Below are 24,546 nucleotides of genomic sequence, written 5' to 3' on the forward strand. Positions count from 1 at the left end.
GGCACAACAGGAGTCATGTGACATTGACACACCAGGAGTCATGTGACAGGCTGCAGCACTGGGATAGTCCCCGGCATACATACTATTCTATACAGTGCAAAAGAGAAATTCCAGTTTACGGTTTTAATTATTATTATCCCACCTCCTTAACCCGACTAGTGTGGTGGGTACTGTCCCTGGAACCTCCTCTTTTTTTGCAACGGGCACAGTTACTAAAATTCATTCGGCCCTAACTTGCAGAGAATGGCATTGACGTAAAGCGTAGCACCAGTCCTACCATCAACTGCATTACACTAGAGCAGTGGTAGCCAAATCCAGTCCTCGAGAGCTACCAACAGTTCACCTCACAGGTGCACTCATTACTGACGGACACATTTTAAATGATCCACAGATGGAGCGAATTACTTCACTTGTGATTCTGTGAGGAGACCTGGAAAACGTTAACTGTTGGGATAGCCAACTCCAGTCCTCGAGAGCTACCAACACCAGAGACACAATTACATTTTATGAGCACAGTGCTGCACCTATTGGCAGTGAGTCTGGCAGGCTAAAGCAGCAGGAATGGCACAATATGACACTGGACAGCGCCACCTGCTGTGCCTCCTTGTGTAGTACCCCATCAGCAAGAGTAAAGGTGCTCATACACTGAGGCCCTTATTCTGGTCTGTACACGCCTCCCATGCAATTGCACGGGGGAGCGATGTTGAGCGTCTGCATTTATGCTCATGAGCAAGCACGGTGAACTACTAGTTCAATGGTCTGCCTGTCGAGTGGCAAAAAGTGGCCGTGATGGTGAAAATGGCCGTTGATTATCGAGAAAAGACAGTGAATTCAACAATCCCAGGCCGTTTCCGACAAAAAGATCCAATTTGTTTTAAAGTCGGATCGGTTTTGTTGATAACTGCTTTCAATGCTGTCAGAAACAGCAGCATTGAATAGGAGGCGGGCGCTATTTAGGTGGTGATTATCTACTCTATATTGGGCCACTATATCGCACAACGTCAATAATTAATGCGCAGCTATATTACCTAGGTAACTTTATGGGGTGTAAGGAAACATCTGCAATCTTGGGGGTTGCAACGTGCCAGAGAAACGGTCAGAACGCTGGAACCTCGCTGCTGATATAATATCCCCCTTTATCATTGTGAGATTGATAATCCTCAAAATAAAGTCGAAAAAACAAGTAAAGGAGCAAAAAAGTTAATTATTATGGTCTCACCCTTCCCACGCAGCTATTTAACTCCTCCTCCAGCGTCTCCTTCTCTTTCAGCAGTTTTTCGTTTTTATTTATTAAGAGCGACATTTCCTTCTTCAGGTCGGTGATCTCCGAACATCTGGAAAGCTGTGAGGTCAGACACACCAGAGTGAACGTTAAAATAAAACCTTATTCATCCTTAGACTGCGCCGGCCATAGGGGCTTATTCACAAACGTCTGCTAAGAGGGGTCCTAAGGATTTAGCTCCATCATCTGGAAGCTAAAAGTCTCACCTGCTTGGTCTCAATCTCCTGCTTCAAAAGAGCGTTCTCCTGCTCTAGAAAATGATTCTGCTCTTTCACCCTGGACAGCTCTGCTTCCGAATCAGAAATCTAGAGAAGGAAGATTAATGTTATGTGAGTGTATGGGTTGACCATTCTCTTTTCCCTAGGTGCCTGCTAATTTTACACCAGGGTAGTGGTGTCATTTTTACTCAAGTCCCATTGCGCAAGATCCATCATTCCAGGCAACAAGTGCAATGGGACCTAGCAATCCCGTCAACCTGACTGAGTGTCCAAGAGCAGGGGGATGCTCCATAGGGCACCGACTCCTAAGGGCGGTTACAGGGGGAGGCGAGGTGGTACCTGGGCAGCCTGAGGTCCGGTCTGCGGGTGCAGCGGCGAGTCCACAGTGTCCAGAAATCACTGAGTGAGCAGACACTGCGAACAGCGGCAGCAGAATTTAAAAATTCAAAAGATAGGCCGGCTGCTGATTGGTTGAGAGTGCTTTATCTCTCAGCCAATCATCGGCCGGCCTATCTTTTGAATTTTCAAATTCTACCACTGCTGTCCACAGTGTCTGCTCACTCAGTGCTTCCCGGACACTGTGGACTGCCCGCTCCGACCGTCACTGCACCCACAGCCCCAAGGCGCTGCCCGGACCCCACGCTGACCAGGTACCACCTGCCTCCCCCTATATTTGTCCCAGATTGCCCTCTGCACCCACAACCTCGGGGCACCAGAAAGCCTGGAGCCGGCCCTGTCCAAGAGAATCCAGCATAGATTACCACCGGGGATAGACCTATATGACATCTGTACCTTTGACCTGTAGCTTTCCACCTCCTCGCTCATTTGACATTTCTCCTTCTGCCACTCCTCTAGGACTTTAGCAGAATCCTTCCTATCTTTCTGTTTCAAAAAAACCATAAGTCTATGGTTCAGATCCTGGAGGTCATCCTGGTTCTTTGAGTTCTTCAAGTACAGTTCCTCATTCTCTGAAACCAGCTGATCATTCCTGGACTTCGATTCTGCAACCTTGTTGTGTGAAACAAAAATTCTTAAAATCCAGTCCCATAACTTAAAGCGAAACAACACATAACACAGCCATCGCATATTACCAAAAAATGTTACATCGGATAGGTTGACTGTTGTGTACTATAAAGACCATAGATACCATAATGTACCTGCTGAAGTTCTTTAGGAGACCCCAATTTCCTGTCCCCCAGGGCCGGCGCCACCACTAGGCAAATCTAGGCATTTGCCTAGGGTGCCAGCCAATGGAGGGCGGCACTTCGCCCCTCGCATGGAGGCTGCAGGGGTGTCCGTGCCGGGTACCTGCGGCACTGTGTGATCTGGCGGCGGGGTCCCTGCAGTGATGCGCGCTATCCGGCAGCCAGGTGGCGGCGCGGGAAGCGCTGCTGGGTTTGAAAACATTCCGCATGGTGATTGGCTGAGATTCAGCCAATCAGCGTGCGGCGAGTTTTCAAACCCATCAGCGCTTCCCGCGCCGCCACCTGGCTGCCGGATAGCGCGCATCACTGCAGGGACCCCGCCGCCAGATCACACAGCGCCGCAGGAACCCTCCCCATCCCGTAGGCACTGGGGCGCCCTACCCCCCCTCGCCTGGGGCGCTCCGGTGCCTTGCACCGGCCCTGTTGTCCCCTCTCTAGATGCTACAGTAATTGGTGACAGTTTTGCTTCATTAACATACTGGGCCCCTAAAGCAGGAGCAGATTGCCCCCCATTTTCAGATCCGAGGCCGCACCTTCCACTGTCCAATGGAATTTGTAACACCAAATAACAGTCTATACGTTGAAAACAGCTACCCCAGACACAGCAAACCTCTGCTTTACATTGAAACCTGTGAAGGCTCCCTTTTTGTCACAAACGGCATAGAGGGTGATGTATCAAGCATTGGAGAGAAATAATATGGAGAAGTTCTCCAAAGCACCAATCGGCTTCTGTAACATATCTTCCAAAGAAGCCGATTGGCTACTTTGGGCATCGTCTCCAATGAGCTATCAGCAAGGATTGGTACATCCCAACTACAGAGGGGTCAACACCTCAGTTACATCCTATAATATTTAGTTCAATAAAACACCAGCATTGCTACAAACAGACTGGACGATGGATGCCGATCCTTCTTAGCAGTTTCCGGAAGACTCTGTAAAATAGGCAGAGGCGGTCTGACCCTCCTCTTGCTGATTGCAGAGTATAAAATAAAAAAAGAAAGTAATTCTCCTGAACTTGCCCTGGAGCAAGCCAAAAGTGCACCCAGCTCCCACAGGGCACAAAATAAGACTGTCTGGGGGAAGTAGAAGGGGAGGAGCTGGCCACACTGTCTATGACAATTCTTAAAGTGCCCATGCTCCCTGCAGTCACTGGTGGATGAAGGAGAAATAGGACATACAACGAGAAGAAAACCTACCTGATTTGTTAAAATATCGACCATCTTCTCCAAAGCCAGTTTTTCCTTTTGAGCGGTTTCAAGGTTCACCCTGCGAACGGTAAAACCATAAACAGTGCTGTAAATGCGCCAGACGGAACGTGCTTAAAGCGTAAAATAAGCATAAATATTTCCAAACATTTGTAACGGTGGGATTGTGGTGGTTCCCATTCATAGGGTATGGATCATAGGGTCGATAGTGTCTTGGTCAACATGTGCAAAGTCAACATTGACAAAGTGTCGACATGCACAAGTCCGACCTAGACAAAAAGGTAGTCACAATTATAAGAATGAAACGTGAAAAGATCGACATGGGTTTTTCAAAAATTTTATGTCAATGTCGACACTGGAGAATGTTGACCGCGTACCCGTGGGCCACTTTACCGTTTCTAATCTGAGTCCACATGGATATAAAAAAAAAAAAAATCCAAAATGAGGGGAGGGGGGGGGAATAAACATAAAAAACAGGAAGAAGTTACGTGGACCTTTTCATTTGTTGATCATTGCTATGTCGGCATTTTGCATGTATTAACCCTTTTTCAATGCCGACCTTGTTGCAATAGAAAACTATGTCTGTTGTGCGATCAGGAGAGAAGTTGACATTTTTAGCGGTTCTTTTTAGCGGATATTTTGTGGATCGCTCACAGCAATGATGGCACTCAAAGGGTTCAAACGATTCTAATATAAATAAGTAAATAAAAACAAAAAGGCAGAGTTACCACATCTCTTCACAGGCGTCCAGAAGTTCAGACACTTTTTGGTTACAGACGTCTCCCTCCTCTCTCAGAGTACTAATCTGTGTCAATAACGCAGCATTTTCCTCCTTTAAGTGCTTATTTTTGCATCTACAAGGCAGAAATGAATTTGTAATTGATTAAGAGCTACGTGCGACAAACAGGTCTATCACTGAAACACGTGGGGTAATATTGATATCATTGGCTAGGTTTATACTGTGCAACAGGACGCAGGCAGACCTTAATTAAAAATCAATGCAATATTGTACAGATTTTTTAGCCAATTATATTCTTTTACGATCATAAGCTCAATAAGGTAACTGTATAAAATGGAATTTTAATACCTATGTTGTATCTATTTACACAAGTACATCGGGGGACACTGGAACACTGGGGTATAGACTCCGCACTGGATTTGGACACTTACATTTGACTCTATAGTCTAAACTAATCACCTTTAAAGCCCTGTTGTCAGTAACAAATTCCCATGTACTAAATAAAGGAGGTATAGACTAATAGAGACACAGTGTTGCACAGTGGGCACAGAGAAAAAGATTCAATAGATCTGATCACAGTGGGCACAGAGAACAAGATTTAATAAAAATCTGGTTTGGTCTTTCATCAAGTGATTAACACGGCTGACCTTACAGTAGTGTATGCATGGAAGTTTCCATGCAGTGCACCTTACGCCCAAAATTGGTATTTTTGGAAGCATTGGTGAACATATGGATGGAAGACCATGGTATGGATTCTCAGCCGAGGCTCTGTGCCTTCCTGACACTAACAGATCTGCTACAAAAGTATGGTCACAATTTCAAGATTGACCCAAGTGTATTGTACCCTGACGAGTCTTGTAGACATCTTAGAGGACCAACAGATCATCTGTTGTGGTTGTACATCAGAAGTCCTATGGATATAGGTCCTCCCTGCCAATATTCTTGGCGCAAAGAGCCCTCTTCTGGAAACATTCCATAATCTAGGGCCCAATTTACAGGGGAACTTGGAGACCACTTTATGCTGAGAGAAAGGTTCAGTCCTAAGGGCAGCAAGGTCTACATGAAGTACTAGAAGTGGAGATCTACAGGACAGAGCCCACAGCTAAAAAACCCTCTTCTATCTTTAGTTGATGACCCAACCATGATATGATAAGGTCTCTGTAAATGGGTTTATAACAAGAATGGTGGATTCCACCTTGATCTGCCGGTTATCCAGCTGGTAAAAAATACAAATTTTACTTAAATAAAAAAGCCATCACAGGGGGAGAAGTTCCGTTTTAGAGCCAAACCTCAGTGTTGATCCTCTATACCCCAATATTCCAGTGACGACCTTACAAGGATTGCATAGAGAAGGTTAACGGAATGTGCTTACGATAAAAAATAGATATATTTAAATATTTATTGTTAAACAAGTGAGATAACCAGCTTTACATTGGAATAAGGTCATTAGAAGGCATGCAGCAAGATTAAACATACAAGCAATAGTAGATCATATTGAGGTAAATATAAAAGTTAGATTGGTAGAAATCTCTAAAGCAGTGGTGAGCAACTAGCAGTCCTCCTGACCAGTTAGGACTTCTTTTTGGCCTTCTTCTCAATGTATGTGGAGTGTCCACATTCTATGTAGCAGATTAGACCAGGAATGGTTATCTGACCAAATTTCTGGTAAACATAAGTTACTCTCCACAGTAGCTATCACTGCTGCTTCACCTAGTTAGGACCATGGGTGACTGATGTGCAGAACTGGGATAGGGTTTGATAGGAATGTTAAAACCAGGGGTAGCCAAACCGCTCCTCTATATTTACAAAGAGTCCATGTTTTCCATCCCACCTGTGGATCTGTAGACAACGTCATTTAGGAATGAATGCAGCAAGTTTGAAAATGTGATATTAAGCTGGGTGGTCTGTAAAACGTGGACTATTGGTAGATCTCGAGGACTGGTTTGGCCAGCCCAAGTTTAAACCATTCCACACACAAAAAAGCTTAATATTTTGGTGTTCTAGTCTGACTGTAATCATCCACACAAAGTTAAAGAGGAGACCATGTGTGGGGTCACTGGTGTGGATCCTGAGTAATATTAAAGCTGCCCACCACTGTTTTACAGTTTAAAAAGAAGAAAACATGTTAGACGCAAAATCGGGGTTTTAAATTGCCAGCAGAAAATTAATTGATTTAAAGCCACGCAGTAGGTTACCAAGTAAGAGACTTAAAGCAGAAAGAGAGATGAACCCCCTGCACCAAGACGGACGACACTGCCAAAGCCGTATTATAAAGGAGGTAGGCTTGGTATTTGGTAAGTTGCGATGTTCCTCTCAGCTGTTAGTGTTAGTTCTAGAAGCGTAGAAAGCAGTGTTGAAGCAAAAAGCTTGTCGATGAAGTTGACACCATATAATTGTTCTTTAATATTACCTCAGATGTTCTAACCTCTTCGGGAACTCATCATGCAGTCCAGACCCTCCGGCCTTCTGCTCCATTTCCACATTCAGCCGTGAACTTGACTCCGCTTCTACAGTTGCACCAGGACTACTCGGTGTATTAAAATCAGTTCTAAGATTTCTATGACCCTTTACTTTGCTCATCCGTTTTTGCGTTTCGGGAAGGTCCTCAGAGGTACTGTGTTTTGGATTTCCCGAAGAGGCACTAGAATATTCAAGATCTGGTGAGATGTGGCCATTTTCCACACTACTACTTTGCAGCTGGTGTCTCGGAGAATGTGTCTCGGTATTGAGATGCTGTTGTAAACTTTTTATTTCACAGTTTCGGTCAGCAGTTTGAATTTCTTTATTAGCACACACTGACTTCACCGCGTGCATTCTCTCCGTTCTCAAGATGTTCTCCTGCATTATTTGAACAAGTGCTTTAAGTTCATGGTTTTCCGTTTTGGCATCTTCATATAATTGTTCAAGCTTCAATGATGCTTCAGTCATTTCCTCCATGTTGTGAATTTCTTTCTGCAACCATGAGACTTCTGAGGACAGCAATCTGTTGTTTTCAACCGCTTCCATGTTTTTAAGGTCTATGAACTTCAACTTTTCTTGTAGCTGGAAATTTTCCTTTTGGGCAGCCATGAAGATAAGCTTTAGGCCCGATATGGTCATGGGAGCTTCCTCCAGTTCAGGCAAGGTAATTTCTTCTAAGTTAATTGCTTTTTTTACCTGGTCATACTCTAGGGTTAAAGTATTTATCTTTCCTTGAAGTGCGACCACCTTTGTCCTGAGATCATCATTTTCGGCTTTCACGTCCCTATAGCCCTTTTCTAGTTTGCATAACACATCTGTGGTATCTTCAAGTTCCTTTGTTTTATTTTTAAGTTTTAAGTTCACATTTTCTAGGGTTTTTATATACTGCTTATTGTACATTAGATCTTGTACTTCATGTTCACCTTGTAGTTGAAATACCAGCTCCCCAAACTGGTCTTCCTCTTCTTCGGGGTCATTTACTTGGACATGGTCTTTGCTCATCTTTTTCTCATTCGAGGGAAGCTTCTTCTGTAGTCTTGAAATCTCAGACAATAACCGAACATTTTCCTTGACAGTTTGTTCATGAACATTTTGCAGGCTCCTCAAAACATCCCTGTCATCTTCTAGAAACAGTGAACCATTCTGGAGCGGAGAAGCAGGTTTAGAATTTTCTTGGTCTCTCAACTTATACTCTCCCTCAATCTCACACAAAGAAGCAATTTCAGTCTTCAGTTTCTTGATTGTACTTTGAAGTCTAATGATTTCTTCTCTCTCTTTCTCCAGCTCAACACAAATGTTTTTATGAAGTGTTTCCGACTGTTTGAGGTTAGAGTGCAATGCTTCTATCTCAAATTTATGGTCCATCTCTAGTTTTTCTATGGTTTCACGTAGAAGCTGAACATTCTTTTCTGCTTGGAACAATTTTTCATCTCGATCAGCTAAGTCTTCCTGCAATTTCTCTGTAATTGGGTTTTTGTTGGCTATTCTTAGTTCATCGTAAGCCCTAGCAATCACGTTCAGCTTCTCCTGAAGTTCAGAGATCTCTGACAAGAACCCAATGTTCTCTTTTACGGTCTGCTCGTGTGCACTTTTCAGATTCTGGAGAGCAGCACTTTCCTCCTCTAGAATGATTGAGCGGTTTTGTAAATCAGCTACAATTTCTCTCAACTCTACATTTTCTTTCTTTATCAACATATACTCTGCCTGGATCTGAGACAAAGATGTGATCTCATTTTGCAATTCATGGATTGTACTTTGTAGTCTAGATATTTCTACAAGCATTTCTTGCCGCTTCACATCTCCTCGACAACACATTTCTTTATAAAGTACTTCGGACTCTGATATTTTGGCTTTGAGGTCGTCTTTTTCATAAACATGATCTCTTTCAACTTTTTCAATAATTTTGTGCCGATTCTTGAAATTTCGTTCCTTACGACCCAACTGCTCATCTTGGCCCATCAGTGTCCTATCTAATGCCTCTAGCGATTGACTTTTAACTCCTTCACTCTTGCCTAAATACTCTTCTTCCCTATCACTGCCAATCTCAATCAGAGTCGAGTCAAACTTCTTCTTAAGCCTAGTGACCTCCGACTGTAAAGAAACATTCTCTTTGATGGCCTGCTCAGACAGCGTTTGGAGGCTTTTGAGGACACATTTATCCTCCTCCAGGACAGCAGCCCTGTTCTGGAGTTGATGCACAACATTTTTCAAATCTAAATTCTCATTCTCCAACAATTTACACTGGGCCTGAACCTTAGACAAAGACATGATCTCATGCTTCAATTCATCGATTGTGCTTTGAAGTCTAGCAATTTCTTCAAGCATTTCAGTTCTTTTTAGTTCTGTCCTATCACATGCTTTATTGTAAAGTGCCTCTGAAGCAGACAATTTCAAATTGAGTTCCTCTTTTGCAATTTTATATTGCTTCTGCAGATTTACTAAGGTCTCTTGGAGGTGTCGTAGGTTTTCTTCCGCTTGACACAACTGTTCATCTCGCTCGGTCAGTTCCTCCCGCAAATCACTTTCTAGTTGAATAATTTTGCTGGAAAGAACGTCTTGAGTTTGTTTGGCAGTGACGCGTAGCTGGTCCAGCTCGTTTTGTGCTTGCTCCTTTTCAGCCTGTAGACTATTGACCAGTTCCTTGTAGGTATTCTCAAGAGCATCTATTTCTTTCAAAAGCTCGGAACAAGACATTAATTTTTCTTCTTCCAGTTTTTCCAGTCTCTCAAGTGTCCGCACATTCTTTTGATGAAGCTCGCTCTTCTCCAACATCCACTGAGCTTTCTCCTCTGCATGACGATCTTGAAGCGCTTGAAGGTCATTTTGGAACTTTTCATCTACACCGTCCAGGTCATCTTCATACTTTTTCATTGCAGATTCATAGTCCTTTGCAAACTGAGCCTCTAATTCTGATATTTTTCTATTAGACTCGGTTTCCATCTTTTCCCTAAACATGGTCAATATAGAAGATGGGAAAAAATTGGACTCAAGCTTGAGGCCATCTGTAACATGTGTTTTCTGTATTAGGGGAATGACCCTCAATTTTTAACTAAATCAAGCAAATTTTAGAGCAAAATTACTTTCTTAAAAAAGATTCTTGATTTTAAAGCGTGAATCACAAATGAGAAGTACAGTAGAAAGCTGCAAATTAAATACTGAAAGAGAAATAATCAGCACACAATAACTAGTTTCAAGGGGGTGGGGGAATTGGACCCCATGCATAATAAAACATAATAATTTAGCTTTTTTTTCCACCATGATGATTGAAATATTTTGGAATCAACATTCTCTGGCATTATTATTTATGTACAATTTTGTGGTCACACTTTCACTAGCATCCCCCATGTTCCCATAAGTAAATCAAGTCTTGTTTGGTCCGGCACACAGGAAAACACCACACTGGTACTCGCCGGGTGTCCTCCATAGGTGACTGCCATCTACCCTCGCCAATACAAACAGGGAACAACGGCGGCACTTCGGACTCAATAATAATCTTTACAACAGTGTCATGTGAACACCTGAAGCTGTTAAGATTACTGTTGAGATGGTAGTGTCGCCATTGTTTCCTGTATGTATGTGTGTACAAATATAGACACACACGCGCGCGCGCACACACACACACACACAGATGGCGGCAGTCAGACTAATTGGTAAAACGCACAATCCAATTTAATGCAACAATGCTAAAATGATCACCTACAATGAGTTGCGTGCTAAGCTACAGATGTGTCCTCATACATCTAGATTCAATATTAGCTGTCTGGTGCAACTGCAGCACATTTGCATGAGGACACATCTGTATTGCAAATTATATTCTGTTTGACTTCTGTTTGATGGCTTTATGGTGCAATTCCTTTATTATTAATGTGTTTTTCACCACTTATTTTAATGGAGGACTGTCGATGTTAGGTTGCAAGTGTGCAAGTAGTCTGACACTGGACATATTTCACAGTGTGGTCATGTGTAGTGGGTTTAATTGCAGCTGCGGATTTCCCTGGTGTGTCAGTTGTCAGGGGAATTAACCGTCGGTGGATTGTCAAGAAACCTCAGCAGTCTGTATCCCGGCAGTAAGAAGACAGACCGGGAAATTCCGATGGACAGAAACCCAACGCATCCTTGTAAGAACCCCTAATCCTAACCACCCTCCACCAGCCTAACCCTAAACGCCCCTTCTCTCAGCCTAGTTCCTAACACCAACCCCAGTACTTTCCTCTGGGAGCCATAGGGACTTTGACCACCGGGATTCCGAATGTCCTGATTTTGACCACCAGGATCCCAAATGCCGGGCTTTTGACCGCATTTCCTATTAACAAGTTTGAATTTCATTTCTGACATTTGTCTCTGATGAAAATAGTATATTCCACTAAAACGTATTAAATTGGATTATGTATATTGCTGATTCGAGTCTCTAAAGCGAACCGCTTTGCTTTTCTATGGTCTCTTATTTATCTAAAATTACATAATTCTCACTTTTCTCTGTTTTTAGCTCCCGTTTAGAGTGTAAGCTCTTATGAACAGGATCACATCACGCATACCAGTGGTTCCCAAACTTGGTCCTCAAGTACCACCAACAGCTCATATTTTCCAGGTCACCCGGCAGGAGCGCAGGTACACTTATTACTCCCAGACATAAATGAAAATACTCCAGCTCACAGATGGAGCTCATTTTTTCACTTGTGATTCTGTGAGGAGACCTGGGAAACGTGCACTGTGTGGATCTTTGAGGACCGAGTTTGGGAAATCCTGATGAATAATCATCCACATTGCCAACAACGACACTGAACATTTGGGTTCAGTTGGCACGGTCTTGTGTGTGTATTATAACTGCATTTCTAGTAATGGTTATATAGCTTGTATACAAGCTCTGCAATTGGTTTGCATAGTATCCGCTCATGCAATTGGTCATCTGCTGGGGACTCACCTCTCTTCCTGAAGCTCCTGGTCGTGCTGTTCGACTAATTGGCTCATTAAGGTATCTTTCTCCACTTCGTGTCTTTCCTGAAATTTGGATATTTGCTCATTTAAGGTTTGTTCCAGTTGATCCCTTTTCTCTTCATACGTGGTTACCAGTTCCACCAGCCTACGTTCTGCCTCCTTCTCTGCATCCTCTGCTCTCTGGACCAGTTCCTCCTTCTCCTGATGGTAAGTCTGCCTGGCTTCCTCCAGCTGCAACTGGAGAGCGGCTTCCTGCTCCACCAGATGGAGTCTCTGTTGGCCGAATTCAGCTTCCATCTTGCTCACCTGGTCCCTGTGCTCACTCTCCGCTCGCTGCTGGTCCTCTTTCAGCCTCTGGACGTCCGCTTCCAGTTCAGAGTGCCTCATTTTGAAGAGTTTGGTTTGCTCCTCCGCCTTGTGAATCTCGTCTTTGAATTTCTGCCGTATGGATTCCTGTTCTCTCTCAAACACGCATTTCACCTCCTTTAGCTTCTCTTCGTAGTGACTTGTCTGAGATAAACAAAACGCGTTAGAATTTTTCCTGTGGATTTGTGAATGTTTTTATTTCTTTTACACAAGTCTCAGAAAGAGGAGTAGAGCCATTGTCACAATAAGTAATGACCAAACCCCCATAATACCATGGCCAACCTGATATGTCATTATGCAGTTCCCAATGATGATCTAAATAATGGATTCTAACCCAAATGACATTTATCAGATTATCATTTGGTTTGTCAGTAAATGCAGATGGAAGAGGACAATTGCCTGTGGGAGCAGAAGGGACTCAGCCACTCGGCTGATGACCCTTAAAGACAGGTTTCATCAATGGGGCCAAAGTGGACACAAATAATTTCAGTTGACCAGGTCAATCAGTAGAATTTGACCAGGAATAATCAGCATTAAATAAACCAAACTCTCAATACCACAACCGTGCCCTCTTACAGTGCTCCTTATTGCAACATTTGGCGCGGTGCGCCTGTCGCAACGCTCTGCCTGGGTAGTGCTTTCCATGCTCTAAAAGTTTTTCCAAAGTGTTATCCCCTAATTACCTAATATTGGGGCAGATGTATTAAGCCATTAAGATAAATGCAATGGTGATAATGAGAGATAAACGTCCAGCCAATCAGCTCCTTACTGACTTTTTTTCAAACACAGCCTGTAACGTGGTAGTTAGCAGGTGATTGGCTGGATGCTGATCTCTCTTTATCACCCTTGTTAGGGCTTAATACATCTGCCCCATAGTACTAAGGGACTGAATCAGACGCATTCGTCCCCATCTCTGGTGTGGGATTGCGCATGCAGGCGTTCTCCTGCCTACTCGGGCCCCGTGGCTGACACGCAGGCAAAAACTAGCTCCTGGGCAACCTTTCATCTACAAAGAGGAAAAATCATTCGAAGGTGAGCAACCATTGGATTATTTTTCCTTTGTGCAGGCGTATGCAAGCGGCTGTGTAAGCGTTCAAATCCCATTACGGCGTAGCAAGGGGATTTGGGCAGCATTAACCTAGCATGTTGGAATTACCCCCCTAAGTACTGTATTTAGGATTACAACATTTGTTGCAAAGGACTGGTTATAAAATAGCAGATTAAAGGGGATACTCAGTTACCGCTGGATATTTTCTGTACCAAAAAGGTGGCCCTTTACGGCGAGTTTTGGGCGATGTTCATCATCAGCAATTCAATTGCAGCTTATTTATCTCGTCCGAAAATGACATGTTTTCGTCCAGAAACACATAGGATCTGGGATACATTCCCAGGACAAGTTCCCAGGACCCAATGCGTTTTTGCGACCGCGGTCGGGAAAATGGGTTAATTATCTCCTTATGGTGGTCACACCCCTGAACGTAGATTTGGGATTTAATTATTTTGGCTGTTAAGGTTGCACTGAATGCTGGGTTAATTTTAGGATTCAGCTGAACATTGGAGAAAGAGTTGGGCACGAATGCACCAATAAGATTATGCCCCAAAAACAATCCCAATTTTAAAGGCACAGGACACCGGTATCACCCGGTTTTACTGCTGAAGTGACAACGATATAACCTGTAAGCACTTAATGAAAATTATAAAATGTTGTGGCTCGGCTTCATTAGAAAACCAAAAAGTCTCTGCCCAGTATATAGACTGTACTGGTAATGGGCGGCACTGACATGTGCGCTAATTTCCATGCATTTTTCCCCATTTCCACAGGAACATTTTCGGAGTTTGGGGAACACACCGTACACATAACAACTATTACAATACGATATAGAAAAAGCCACGTCACGCACCTTTGTTTCCAGTTCCACGGTCAGCTGCTCCACCTCCCTCTGGTGCTGTTCCCGCATCTGCTCAATGGCCAACTCTGCCTCTATGCTCATGTTCAATGGGGGGCTGTCTTCGGATCCAATACCTATGTAGTGTTGCATTATTATATTACTATTACACAGTTAGTAAAGTACCTTCCTGCTGTATTAAGCATGTTCATCCAGCATTCCCTACAACAGCAACAAGGGGCTTTACTGAACAAAATAACTAGGGGGTAAGGGGTGGTGCGGATGTTACATGGGGAACAGACACATCCCTTACTCAGAATTCAAATCACTTATGGATACTCATTACCGTACCAAAATAATATATATAAGTTATGCCCTTCTGTTGTTAATACTGCACTATAACGGCTCTCTCCTGTCATTTATAATTTATAACGCATCAGAGAACAATAACCAGGATTAGGGTGGCCAATCCCTGGTGTTCCCTCCCTCCAGGATGCCTCTCTCTGTGCAACCAACCAAACTGCGTATGCGCCGGAACCTGGGAACCCGATCAAGCCTCCGGGGGCTGCTGCAAAGGCAGCCCCCGGAGGCTGGGGCCAGCGCATATGCACGCGCAGTATGAATGAAGGTACTGCGCATGCACTGGCCCCGTGCAGGGGACAGTGGTGCGCGCCTGCGCAGACTTCCGGGGATGGCTGGGGACAGCGATGGCAGTGGGGTGGGGTGCCTTGCGTTAGCCCCCCCCCTTTGACTGTGCATGCGCAGTCTAATGTCGGGCAGCGTCTGAGAACTTGCTCAGACGCTGCCTGGCTATTCCCGACCACGCCCATGATTGACCCCCTTGAGCCTCCCAGGACCTTCCAGACTGGATCGTATGTGATAAATCGTATGCGGCCTTTTCACATACGATATATCACATGCGATGATCCCAGCCAAGTCTGCACGTCTCCGACGCGATCCCGTACGATTACACGGGACTGTGCATGGCATCGGGCCTGCTGTCAAATACATTGCTGCAGTCACATAAAAAGTATCCATATTGCCTAGTGCAGGCATGTGCGGTTGTTGTAAAACTACACATCCCAGCATGCCTTGCAATAGTTTTCGCAATCCCTAATAGCAAAACTGTGGCTCGGCATGATGGGGCTTGTAGTTTCACAACAGCTGGAGGGCCATAGTTTAGCCATGCCTGGCCTATTGTATGAACAGCTTTAGGATTGTGAACCCCTGCAATCTCCCACCAAGATATAGAAGAGATTGATCATTATCGGACGGGACAGAGAAGATCAAGAAGGAAAATTATTTTGCCAAGCTTCTCGGTAACGGGAAACTTGTGCTATGGCCGAGGGTGGATCAAAGGCTAATAACCAATTAATGTATTGATTAATTTACGTTCCAGAAGATTAAAAAAGAGGAAAAAAAAATTTGGATATGCAAAAGGGTCATCTACCTGGGTCATACTCTATGGAGTTCCTGTTGTCCATTTCATCAAACAAGGAATTCTTCAGCGACAATCTAACGCCGCGGACGCCCTGAGTGCGATAATCTTCCAGTTCCAACTGCAGCTCATCGATGCGATCCTGCAGCTCCTGGTGACACGGACAGAACAGCAGGAATAATTACAGCCCCGTCCCTAGGAGGCCGCTAGCAGATGCGATAACTGTTGGACGGCCGCCAGTGTACTCACCCTGTGCTGCCTCTCGTACTCATTCCTTACTTGCATCAACTTCTCCTCGTGAAGGAAAAACTCAACGCAGCTCGGATCCAAGTCACCAAACTGTCAAACACAGCAAGGTTTATTTACCGGTGGTATAAAAACAGTAGCCACATAAAAACCCGTCGGCATGATTAAAAACAATTTACACCTACAGTCACCACGAGGAGCACTGCTAAATAATATGGAGAGAGAATGCAGGCTGTATTGCAGATGGATGTATTTTACTATATGTATTAGACATTGTTTCCCCAAACACAAACGAAAACCTTTATATGTCACCCCGCTACCCATACAGCTCTATACATCACGCCGTGTCCCTGACCTTCTCCCGCAGGATGTTGTCCAGGCTCCTCTGCAGCTTGATGGTAAGAGACTCGCAGTCCGCCAGCTTCTCCGAGGTCTCCAACAACTCCCTTTCCATACGACCGTTCTCCTAGGGGGACAGCGAGATTGCAGACTATATAATACATACTCCTGTTGGAATGAATTGTGATAATCCAACAATGGTAAGTAATGTTGACACCAGTATGTCGACATGGTGAAAATGTTGAAAGTACAGGTCAGGAAAATGCGGCAGCTACGGCTAGCGTTCGGGCTGTGGCTGTATCTAAATACTTGTAAGTACCAGGAAGGGACAGCTACCCAGTAAAGCAGGGATGGGGAACCTTTGGCCCTCCAGCTATTGTGAACTAAACATCTCAGCAAGCCCTGCAATAGTTTAAGGATGGCCAAATATCAAAAATGTAGCAGGGCATGCTGGGATGTGTAGTTCAAAATAGCTGGAGGGCCAAAAGGTTCCCCATTCATGTTCAGTGAGCCGATCATGCAACGCGGGCTGTATCGGCATACGAAATGCTATGTTCCAGTGTTTTACTGGGCAGCATTGTAACGTAGCATTTTGTATGCAGATATAGCTGCAATGGTGCACAGAATATAGGAACGCTGCATATCATTTTAATCAGTAGAGTCTGCTTGTGCCTTACAGTGATGTGAATAAGATGCATACTCATGACTAGAGGGGCTTTTTAACAAGACTGCAGCAATTAAAGAGTAAGGGTTCCCATACACGTGATATATGGCACGAGAGCCATGTGGTTTTGATAAATTGCTACAAATCTCATGGATCGCATGCGTCACCCGTCACGATGCACGGTCCCGCCGGTCTAATCTCGCTTCGATCGATATGTGCTGCACATACTATTTATCGCAGTGCATGTGCGATTGCATGTGGTTAACCATATGCGATTGCTCGCAGTGCAATCTGCTGCGAAGCCAGAGGGCCACCCAATCTTTTTTAAAATTTTATATTTCAAATTCTGCTGCCCGCCACCAGCTTTGCTGACTACAGCCGCCCTCTCCACGTGCCAGCCCTCCCACTTCCCTACTCTGCCGCCCGCCAGCCCTCTTCAAACACCCAATGTGTCATCACTGGTGGCATGCGACATCACTTAAGATGTGATGGGAAATCGCATCGCTTCCGTTTGCACAAGTGTATGGGCACCATAAGGTTTGGTTTAAATAAAAGCTTACAGTCACAGGCTAAGTGCCCATATAAAAAGCTACAACGACATCTACAAACTAAACATTACAGAGAAATAGTTATCTGTGACTTATTTATTAAACACTGGGGCAGATGTATTAAGCCTGGTAAGGTGATAAAGAGGTGATAAAGTGTCAGGTGATAACGCGCCAGCCAATCAGCTGTGTTTGAAACATGACAGATAGGAATTGATTGGCTAGTGCAATGTCCCCTTCCCCTTTATCACCACTTTATAATTTTCTCAGGCTTAATGCATCTACTCCAGTGTTGCACTGCGCAACTCACTACAAAAGTAACGTATCGGCTGGAACCTTATTCCTGCTCACGGCGCACAGGCAGCAATGTTAGTGGGGTGAATCAATCTGTTTATGATAATGCAGGATCTGCCGGGATCTACGTGTCGACGCAAGACCATTCAAGCTCCCGTACCTTTATGGACAAGGTCAGCCGGTCCCGCAGGTAATTCTCTTCCATCTTCACTTTATCGAGCTCCTGCTCCAGGTCGAGGCGCTGTCGGTTCGCTTGCTGCAGTATCTGCTCTCGCTCCTTCCTCAGTTCACTCCTCAGAGCAGCCGTTCTCTCCTTGTACTCCTCATCCATCTTTCTGCAAAGAGGGCAGAGGGGCACATGTAACCGGATGGCACGACTGCATGGACGCTAACAATTACTACCATAACTGGAGCTGGTATAAACCCGCGTGAGGCTGGAAACCACGGCTCTGGGTCCAGCTATTTAAACGAGTTGGGGTATCTCCCCACCTACTGTCCACCAGATCGGAGTACGACCTTGGCAGTCGTAGTTACCCTGCCTTTCAGATTGATCTCCTTAACCCCCACTTAATGTGTTCTTAAGGTTGCCTGGGCCCTTCACTGTCGCACCTAGAGTAGATACTGCAGAGTGTTTGCAGATTTAAGCGTGGAGACTCATCACATTGATTGACAGCTTCCTTGAGTCTCACCTGGCCTATTGGTTGGACTGGTTGTGTATAGAATAGGAAGACTAACACACAGAACCATAGAGTTGCCCCTTCTGTGTCACCTAACAAGTGTCTAAACTAAGAAATCAATGTAAGAAGATATTGTAATGTGAGTGTATAGTGGCTACATACAGTAGCACCAAGATGGCGGATGTTTAAGAGCACCTCTAAGTGGGGTGAACAAAAACCTGTGATCAAGGGGCAATGCATGAGCAGAGTTCTTCATTGGAACTGCTAAAGACCGGTACTATTAAATAGACCAGCTCATGCAGTTGGGAGGGAGAATTAATTTCCAGGAGAAGCTTTAGAGGTGTCGCAACTTGTGATCAGCCAAAAGCATTGTCCACTTGAAGATTAATGATGATGTCTAGAAGATGCAAACTACCAATGTGCCAATGCTAGTACATAGGGGTGTGGATCGTATGGTCAGCCCAACAGGCAACTAGGTCGACATGAGACAAGGTTGACATGGGTTTAGGTCACAAATGGGTTAGGGCGACATGGGTTAGTTCAACATGGGTTAGGTTAACAGGTCAACATGGGGTTTTTCAGTTTTTTGACCCGAATGTCGACACAGTCGACATGGGCACAGTTGGAAGTTAACCGCAGCCCCTTGCATCGCTTGCTTGGCTCGCAATGCTTTGGGCACGGTGCCTTGCTGTGCCTGGCACACTTTTATTCTCCCACCACACCCTAGTTGATGGTAGGGCATGATATACCGATATACCGCCTGTCGGCACATGTCAGCTCAAAAAACAGTGAAAAAAACCCATGTCGACCTCACGACCTAAAACAATCGACCTAGACACCTGTCGACCTTCATCCATTTCGACCTTGTTGCCTGTCGACCCAATGGCGTCAACCTATACCTATGTCGACAATACCGTATCCCGTACAGAGCATGAGACCAGACAGTCGCACGACCAGCAGCAAATGCTATATCCGCTACATGATAGACTTGCTATAAGAAAGAGCCCAAGAACATAAATGCATTGAATGGAGGAACCTACTGAAGGTTGTATTCATTGCGGCGCTCGATGGCGGCATGATGGTCGTCCACTTCGGTAGCCATCAGACTTTTAAATTTTTCATTCTTCTCCAAATCCGAACGCAGCTTCTCCTTCTCTCTGCAGGTCTGGTCAGTACGTTCCCTGTAGGGGGAGAAGAACAGCTAAAAATCCATGGTAGGATCATCCGAGACAAGCGTTCTATGCCAATCAGTGTTACCGGCTGGACGTATAAACCGCGCCTTCCAGATAATGTTCCATCTAGAATGAATAATCTCCCAGCATTAAAGACCATGTAGGATTACTCCAATTCAAATGACAAGTCCACTTTCTGAGCTCTGTGTTATTATAATGTCAGATAACCCAGGAGTGTTTTATACTTTTTGGACTCCCATCAACCTATTGACCTAGATCCTTGATGGCTAACCTTGACACTCCAGCTGTTGTTGAACTACACATCCCAGCATGCTCTGCACCAGATTTAGCATGGCCAAAATTGCAGAACTGAAGTAGAGCATGCTGGGATGTGTAGTTCTGGAGTGTCAAGGTTAACCATCGAGGACCTAGATACTGTCTGTGAGCTATACCACACCAGCACTAAATAATGGTTTAAGGACATTTTCTTTTTTTTTTTGGTGTAAAGTGCGTTGGCCAGTAGCTGGATAACGCTGGCCGGTGCGGCGTAACTTACACCAAGTGCCGTATCTCTGAGCGGAAGCTGATGAGCGCTGCCTGGTAGATCTCATTCTTGGTGATCAGAAGCTCGTTCTCCAGCGTCATGGTCAACTCCGTCAGATTGATCTTCCCTTCTAAATCAAAATCAAGAGCCTACAAGATGGAGAGTGGACCCAGTTAGCGCCCAGCGAAGGGTTCATGCAAAGAGCAAATTATATATATATATATATATATATATAGATTTATATATATATATAGATATATAGATAGAGATATATAGATAGAGATATATAGATAGAGATATATAGATAGAGATATATAGATAGAGATATATAGATATATATATATATATATATATATTCAGCACATCTCAAATAGAGAAAACCAGCAACAGTCTTTTTAAATAAAGAATGCAGTTTATTGTCCAATCAGGACATTTCCTTATAGATCATATCAATAATGCAACATGTTGAGCATGTACAAAACAACACCCAGCAGGCGATACTTATCGCACGTCGTCCTCGACGGCCCGTTTCGGTGCTCCCAGCACCTTTGTCAAGAGGGGTATCAATTACACAGCAATAGGAAATGCCTTATATTGAGTCTACCACGTAAACTCACCTGTCCACAATCAGGTCTAACGCCCGGTCACAGGTCCAGCGCTCCGCCTCACACCATCACATACTTACAGCGTGGCGCCGTGATGCCGGAAGTACCTCACGGCAGACGGAACCAACAACAGCAGTACTGTACGGCGGGGACTAGCACAGGGTTCCTATGTCCCGGAAGTCAACGCTGCAGCAGCGTGTATGTTACCATGGTAACCCGCTATCCTGGCTGCAATAATGAAGCATTAATAGTACATTGTTTATCGCTTGAGACTCACCATTAAGGTGCACGCCAATGGTGCACAAGCATTCAAATTATGATTGTCAACAGGAAAAAGAGGAAAGCAACAGTGTGCTGAAGCATTGTGTCACACCAGCAGCACATGCGCAGCCACATGAATATCGTAATCATGTACAGGCTGTCAATATCACTCGCTAAATAAACAAAGTCAATCAAATGCAAAATATACATGCAGACATATCTATATCTAAGCATCGGAGCAATGCAAATAATGAAATTAATAAGAAAATTAATTAATGAAAAAATCAATTAATAAAGAGAAGTAAAGAGTGAAAATTTTAAAAAGAGAAGTGAAAGGGTGAAAATTTTAAAAAAATTTTAAAAAAATTATTCTAAACCTGGCAGACTGAAGCTGTTAAATGAATGGGGCCATTGTGAATTCCTCATTCAGTCCCATAGGTTGCATAGCACCCAATTCATATATCCAATAATTTTCTTTCTGTAACAAAGTCCTATGCCTATCACCTCCCCGTCGCATGGGGGGAACCTGATCAATAGGCATAAATGCAAAGTCTTTGATGGAATGTCCAGATTGTACAAAATGCCGTGCCACAGGCGGAGTAGTGGACTCAATGACTTTGTATGCTTTGTTAATAGACGACCGGTGCATGCCAATGCGTTCTTTAAGCATGCGTATCGTTTTCCCTATGTATATCCTGTTACAGGGACACCTGATGAGGTATACAACGTACTTAGATTCGCAGTCCATGCGGAATTTGACAAGATATTCTTTGCCTGTTGCTGGGTGTGTAAATTTGTCAGACCTGATTATATGGCGGCAATTGACGCAGCCAGAGCATTTAAACGAGCCATTGGATCTTGCAAGCCAATGTGCAGGGTGGTTGACCTTTGGGCTAACGTCTGAGTAGGTCAGCTTCTGTTTTAGATTTTGGCTACGTTTGTAGCAGAAGAGTGGTGGAGAACTGCAAGTAGAACCCAAAATTGGGTCTGTTCTGAGTATATGCCAGTGCCTCATAATTGACTCCTTGATGGACTTTGAGGCCACAGAATATGTACTGGCAAAATAGAGCCTCTCCTCACTCACTTCTTTTTGCTTAGGAAGCAACAACTCGTCCCTGCTCAGCTTCAAACATTTTTCTTTGGCATCGTATACCTCTTTCGGATCATACAATCGGTCAATAAAGCCTTGACACATAGCATCCAAGGCCTTATGCAAATCATCCGCATGTGACGTAATACGGACAGCACGTATGAGCTGCGAATAGGGCAACCCTCGTTTGAGGGGCTGGGGGTGAAAACTGGTCGCCAATAGCATAGTGTTTTTGTCCGTCGGTTTCTTATATAGTGAGGTAACAAAAGCACCATTGGATATAGAGATAGATACATCCAGGTATTGGATGCAACTGCTGCTACGGTTGCAAGTAAACCTAATCTTGCCAGGGATACAATTCAAAAGATTCACAAACTCATCGAGCATATCCCCAGTGCCAGTCCAAACAAAAAACAAATCATCTATGTATCTCACATAACAATTTACAAATTTAGAAAATTTCAAATTAGACAAAATGTACTGTGTTTCAAATTGATACATAAAAAGATTGGCGTACGATGGGGCCATGTTAGACCCCATCGCCGTTCCACGACGCTGCAAAAAAAATGAATTATTGAACAAAAAATAATTCTTGTTCAAAACCAAATCAATCAACAAAATCAAAAATTCGATGGGTGGACCTTTGTAAAACGGACTGGCACTGAGGATACCTCGAACTGCTCCGATGCCCTCCTCGTGAGTAATATTGGTGTATAAACTGGTGACGTCAAGGGTCACCAGTATACAATCCTTGGCTGGCTGGCCAAACAACTTGAGCTTGTTCAGAAAGTCAGTCGTGTCCCTAAGGAAATACGGACTTGCTTGCACTACCGGCTGCAAGAAGTAGTCTATGAATTGAGACACCGGCTGACTTAATGAACCCATGGAAGATATGATTGGCCTCCCAGGAGGGGAGACCAGCGACTTGTGCACCTTGGGGAGGCAATACAACAGAGGAACAATTGGAAAATCTTGTGTAAGAAAAGACATGGTATTCTCATCAATCCAATCGTTATCAAATCCCAATTTAATTATTGAATCAAATTCTTTTTTGTAACTTGATGTGGGATCATATGTGAGTTTGAGGTAGCAACTAGCATCCGCCAATTGCCCCTCAATCTCACCAATGTAATATTCTCTGTCTAAGATCACAATCCCCCCGCCTTTGTCGGCGGGGCGAATTATGATCTCAGAATTGTCACGTAGTGACCGTATAGCCAAGGTCTCATCTTTAGTCAAATTTGAGTAATACTTCTTAGGTTTTTTGAGAATAGGCATAACATCCTGTTTTACTAATCTCATAAATGTTTCAATCGAAGCATTCGGGGAGGGGGGGTCAAAATCACTTTTGGATTTAAATGGCAAAGTTGGGACCGATACAGGTCTATCAGGCTGACGTAGAAAGTAATCTTTAAGACGTAACTGTCTATGGAACCTGAACAATTCGGTTTCACATTCAAAGGGTTGTTGGCGATGTGTCTGCACAAAGGTTAACCCCTTGTTCAGTACTGACATTTCATGCTGCGTGGGGGAATACTTGGATAAATTGAAAACCATTATTTCGGCGGGCCTCTCCGACCTCTTCCCTTTTGATTTCCGATGTTTGATACCCCCTCTCCTGCAGCCCCCCTTGCGCCTTTTGATGCGTTCCTCGTGCCTGCCTTCCCACCTAAAAAAACGTTTTTATTGGACTGATCTGAATCAGATTGTGATGTCTGCGAATCCAAATCAGTGAAAATCACCTCCCTCCTTTTACGACTAGATACAAACTGCTCCCGCCAGGGGCGTCTGGTATTTTGCCCTGTCAACCAGGGATATACCCTCATATCACGATAATCATCCTTTACTTTCTTATATTTAGCCTTTTTAAAGGATAACAGCTCAGATTTGAAAACAGCTATCGATTCCTCAAGTTTGGCCAGCCAATCAACGGATGTGTCTGCTTTTAAAGTGACAATCCCTTCACCTTCACAAATTGCTATTTCTCTTTTGACACTTTCGATGTCAGTATTTACTTGTTGGACCACTAAAACAATTAAATCAAAGCTGCACTGATTCAGTATAGCGCACCAGCTTTTACAAAATTCCTTATTGGCCCGCCCTAGGGTTGGCTGGTTTTTTATTCTAAACCCCCTGGGTACAAAGCCTTCCCTATGATATTGAGACAGGGTTAGCCCATGCAATTCTATATTATATATTTTATATATTTTGCATTTGATTGACTTTGTTTATTTAGCGAGTGATATTGACAGCCTGTACATGATTACGATATTCATGTGGCTGCGCATGTGCTGCTGGTGTGACACAATGCTTCAGCACACTGTTGCTTTCCTCTTTTTCCTGTTGACAATCATAATTTGAATGCTTGTGCACCA

At 44.1% G+C, this 24,546-nt stretch overlaps 1 protein-coding gene across 5 annotated transcripts in view; it reads right to left on the reverse strand.

Annotated features, from left to right (window-relative positions):
- NIN (ninein) overlaps positions 1 to 24,546 on the reverse strand; it is a 101,387-nt gene that overhangs the window by 21,406 nt on the left and 55,435 nt on the right. For 4 of the 5 annotated variants that reach the window (XM_083166210.1, XM_083166209.1, XM_083166211.1 and 1 more), the window contains exons 9-22: positions 20,228 to 20,364; positions 19,540 to 19,680; positions 17,983 to 18,157; positions 16,336 to 16,446; positions 15,984 to 16,073; positions 15,747 to 15,885; positions 14,312 to 14,433; positions 12,031 to 12,554; positions 7,060 to 10,056; positions 4,639 to 4,764; positions 3,902 to 3,971; positions 2,293 to 2,508; positions 1,489 to 1,587; positions 1,220 to 1,342 (exon numbers count right to left, since the gene is read on the reverse strand). In XM_083166210.1, coding sequence (XP_083022336.1) covers positions 1,220 to 1,342; positions 1,489 to 1,587; positions 2,293 to 2,508; positions 3,902 to 3,971; positions 4,639 to 4,764; positions 7,060 to 10,056; positions 12,031 to 12,554; positions 14,312 to 14,433; positions 15,747 to 15,885; positions 15,984 to 16,073; positions 16,336 to 16,446; positions 17,983 to 18,157; positions 19,540 to 19,680; positions 20,228 to 20,364 — 5,070 coding nt within the window. The remainder of the gene's footprint in view (positions 1 to 1,219; positions 1,343 to 1,488; positions 1,588 to 2,292; positions 2,509 to 3,901; positions 3,972 to 4,638; positions 4,765 to 7,059; positions 10,057 to 12,030; positions 12,555 to 14,311; positions 14,434 to 15,746; positions 15,886 to 15,983; positions 16,074 to 16,335; positions 16,447 to 17,982; positions 18,158 to 19,539; positions 19,681 to 20,227; positions 20,365 to 24,546) is intronic. The other variant, XM_083166213.1, reaches the window with a different exon arrangement.

Source organism: Crinia signifera, chromosome 12 (genome assembly GCF_055691185.1).
Source record: "Crinia signifera chromosome 12, ASM5569118v1, whole genome shotgun sequence".
Taxonomy (NCBI): domain Eukaryota; kingdom Metazoa; phylum Chordata; class Amphibia; order Anura; family Myobatrachidae; genus Crinia; species Crinia signifera.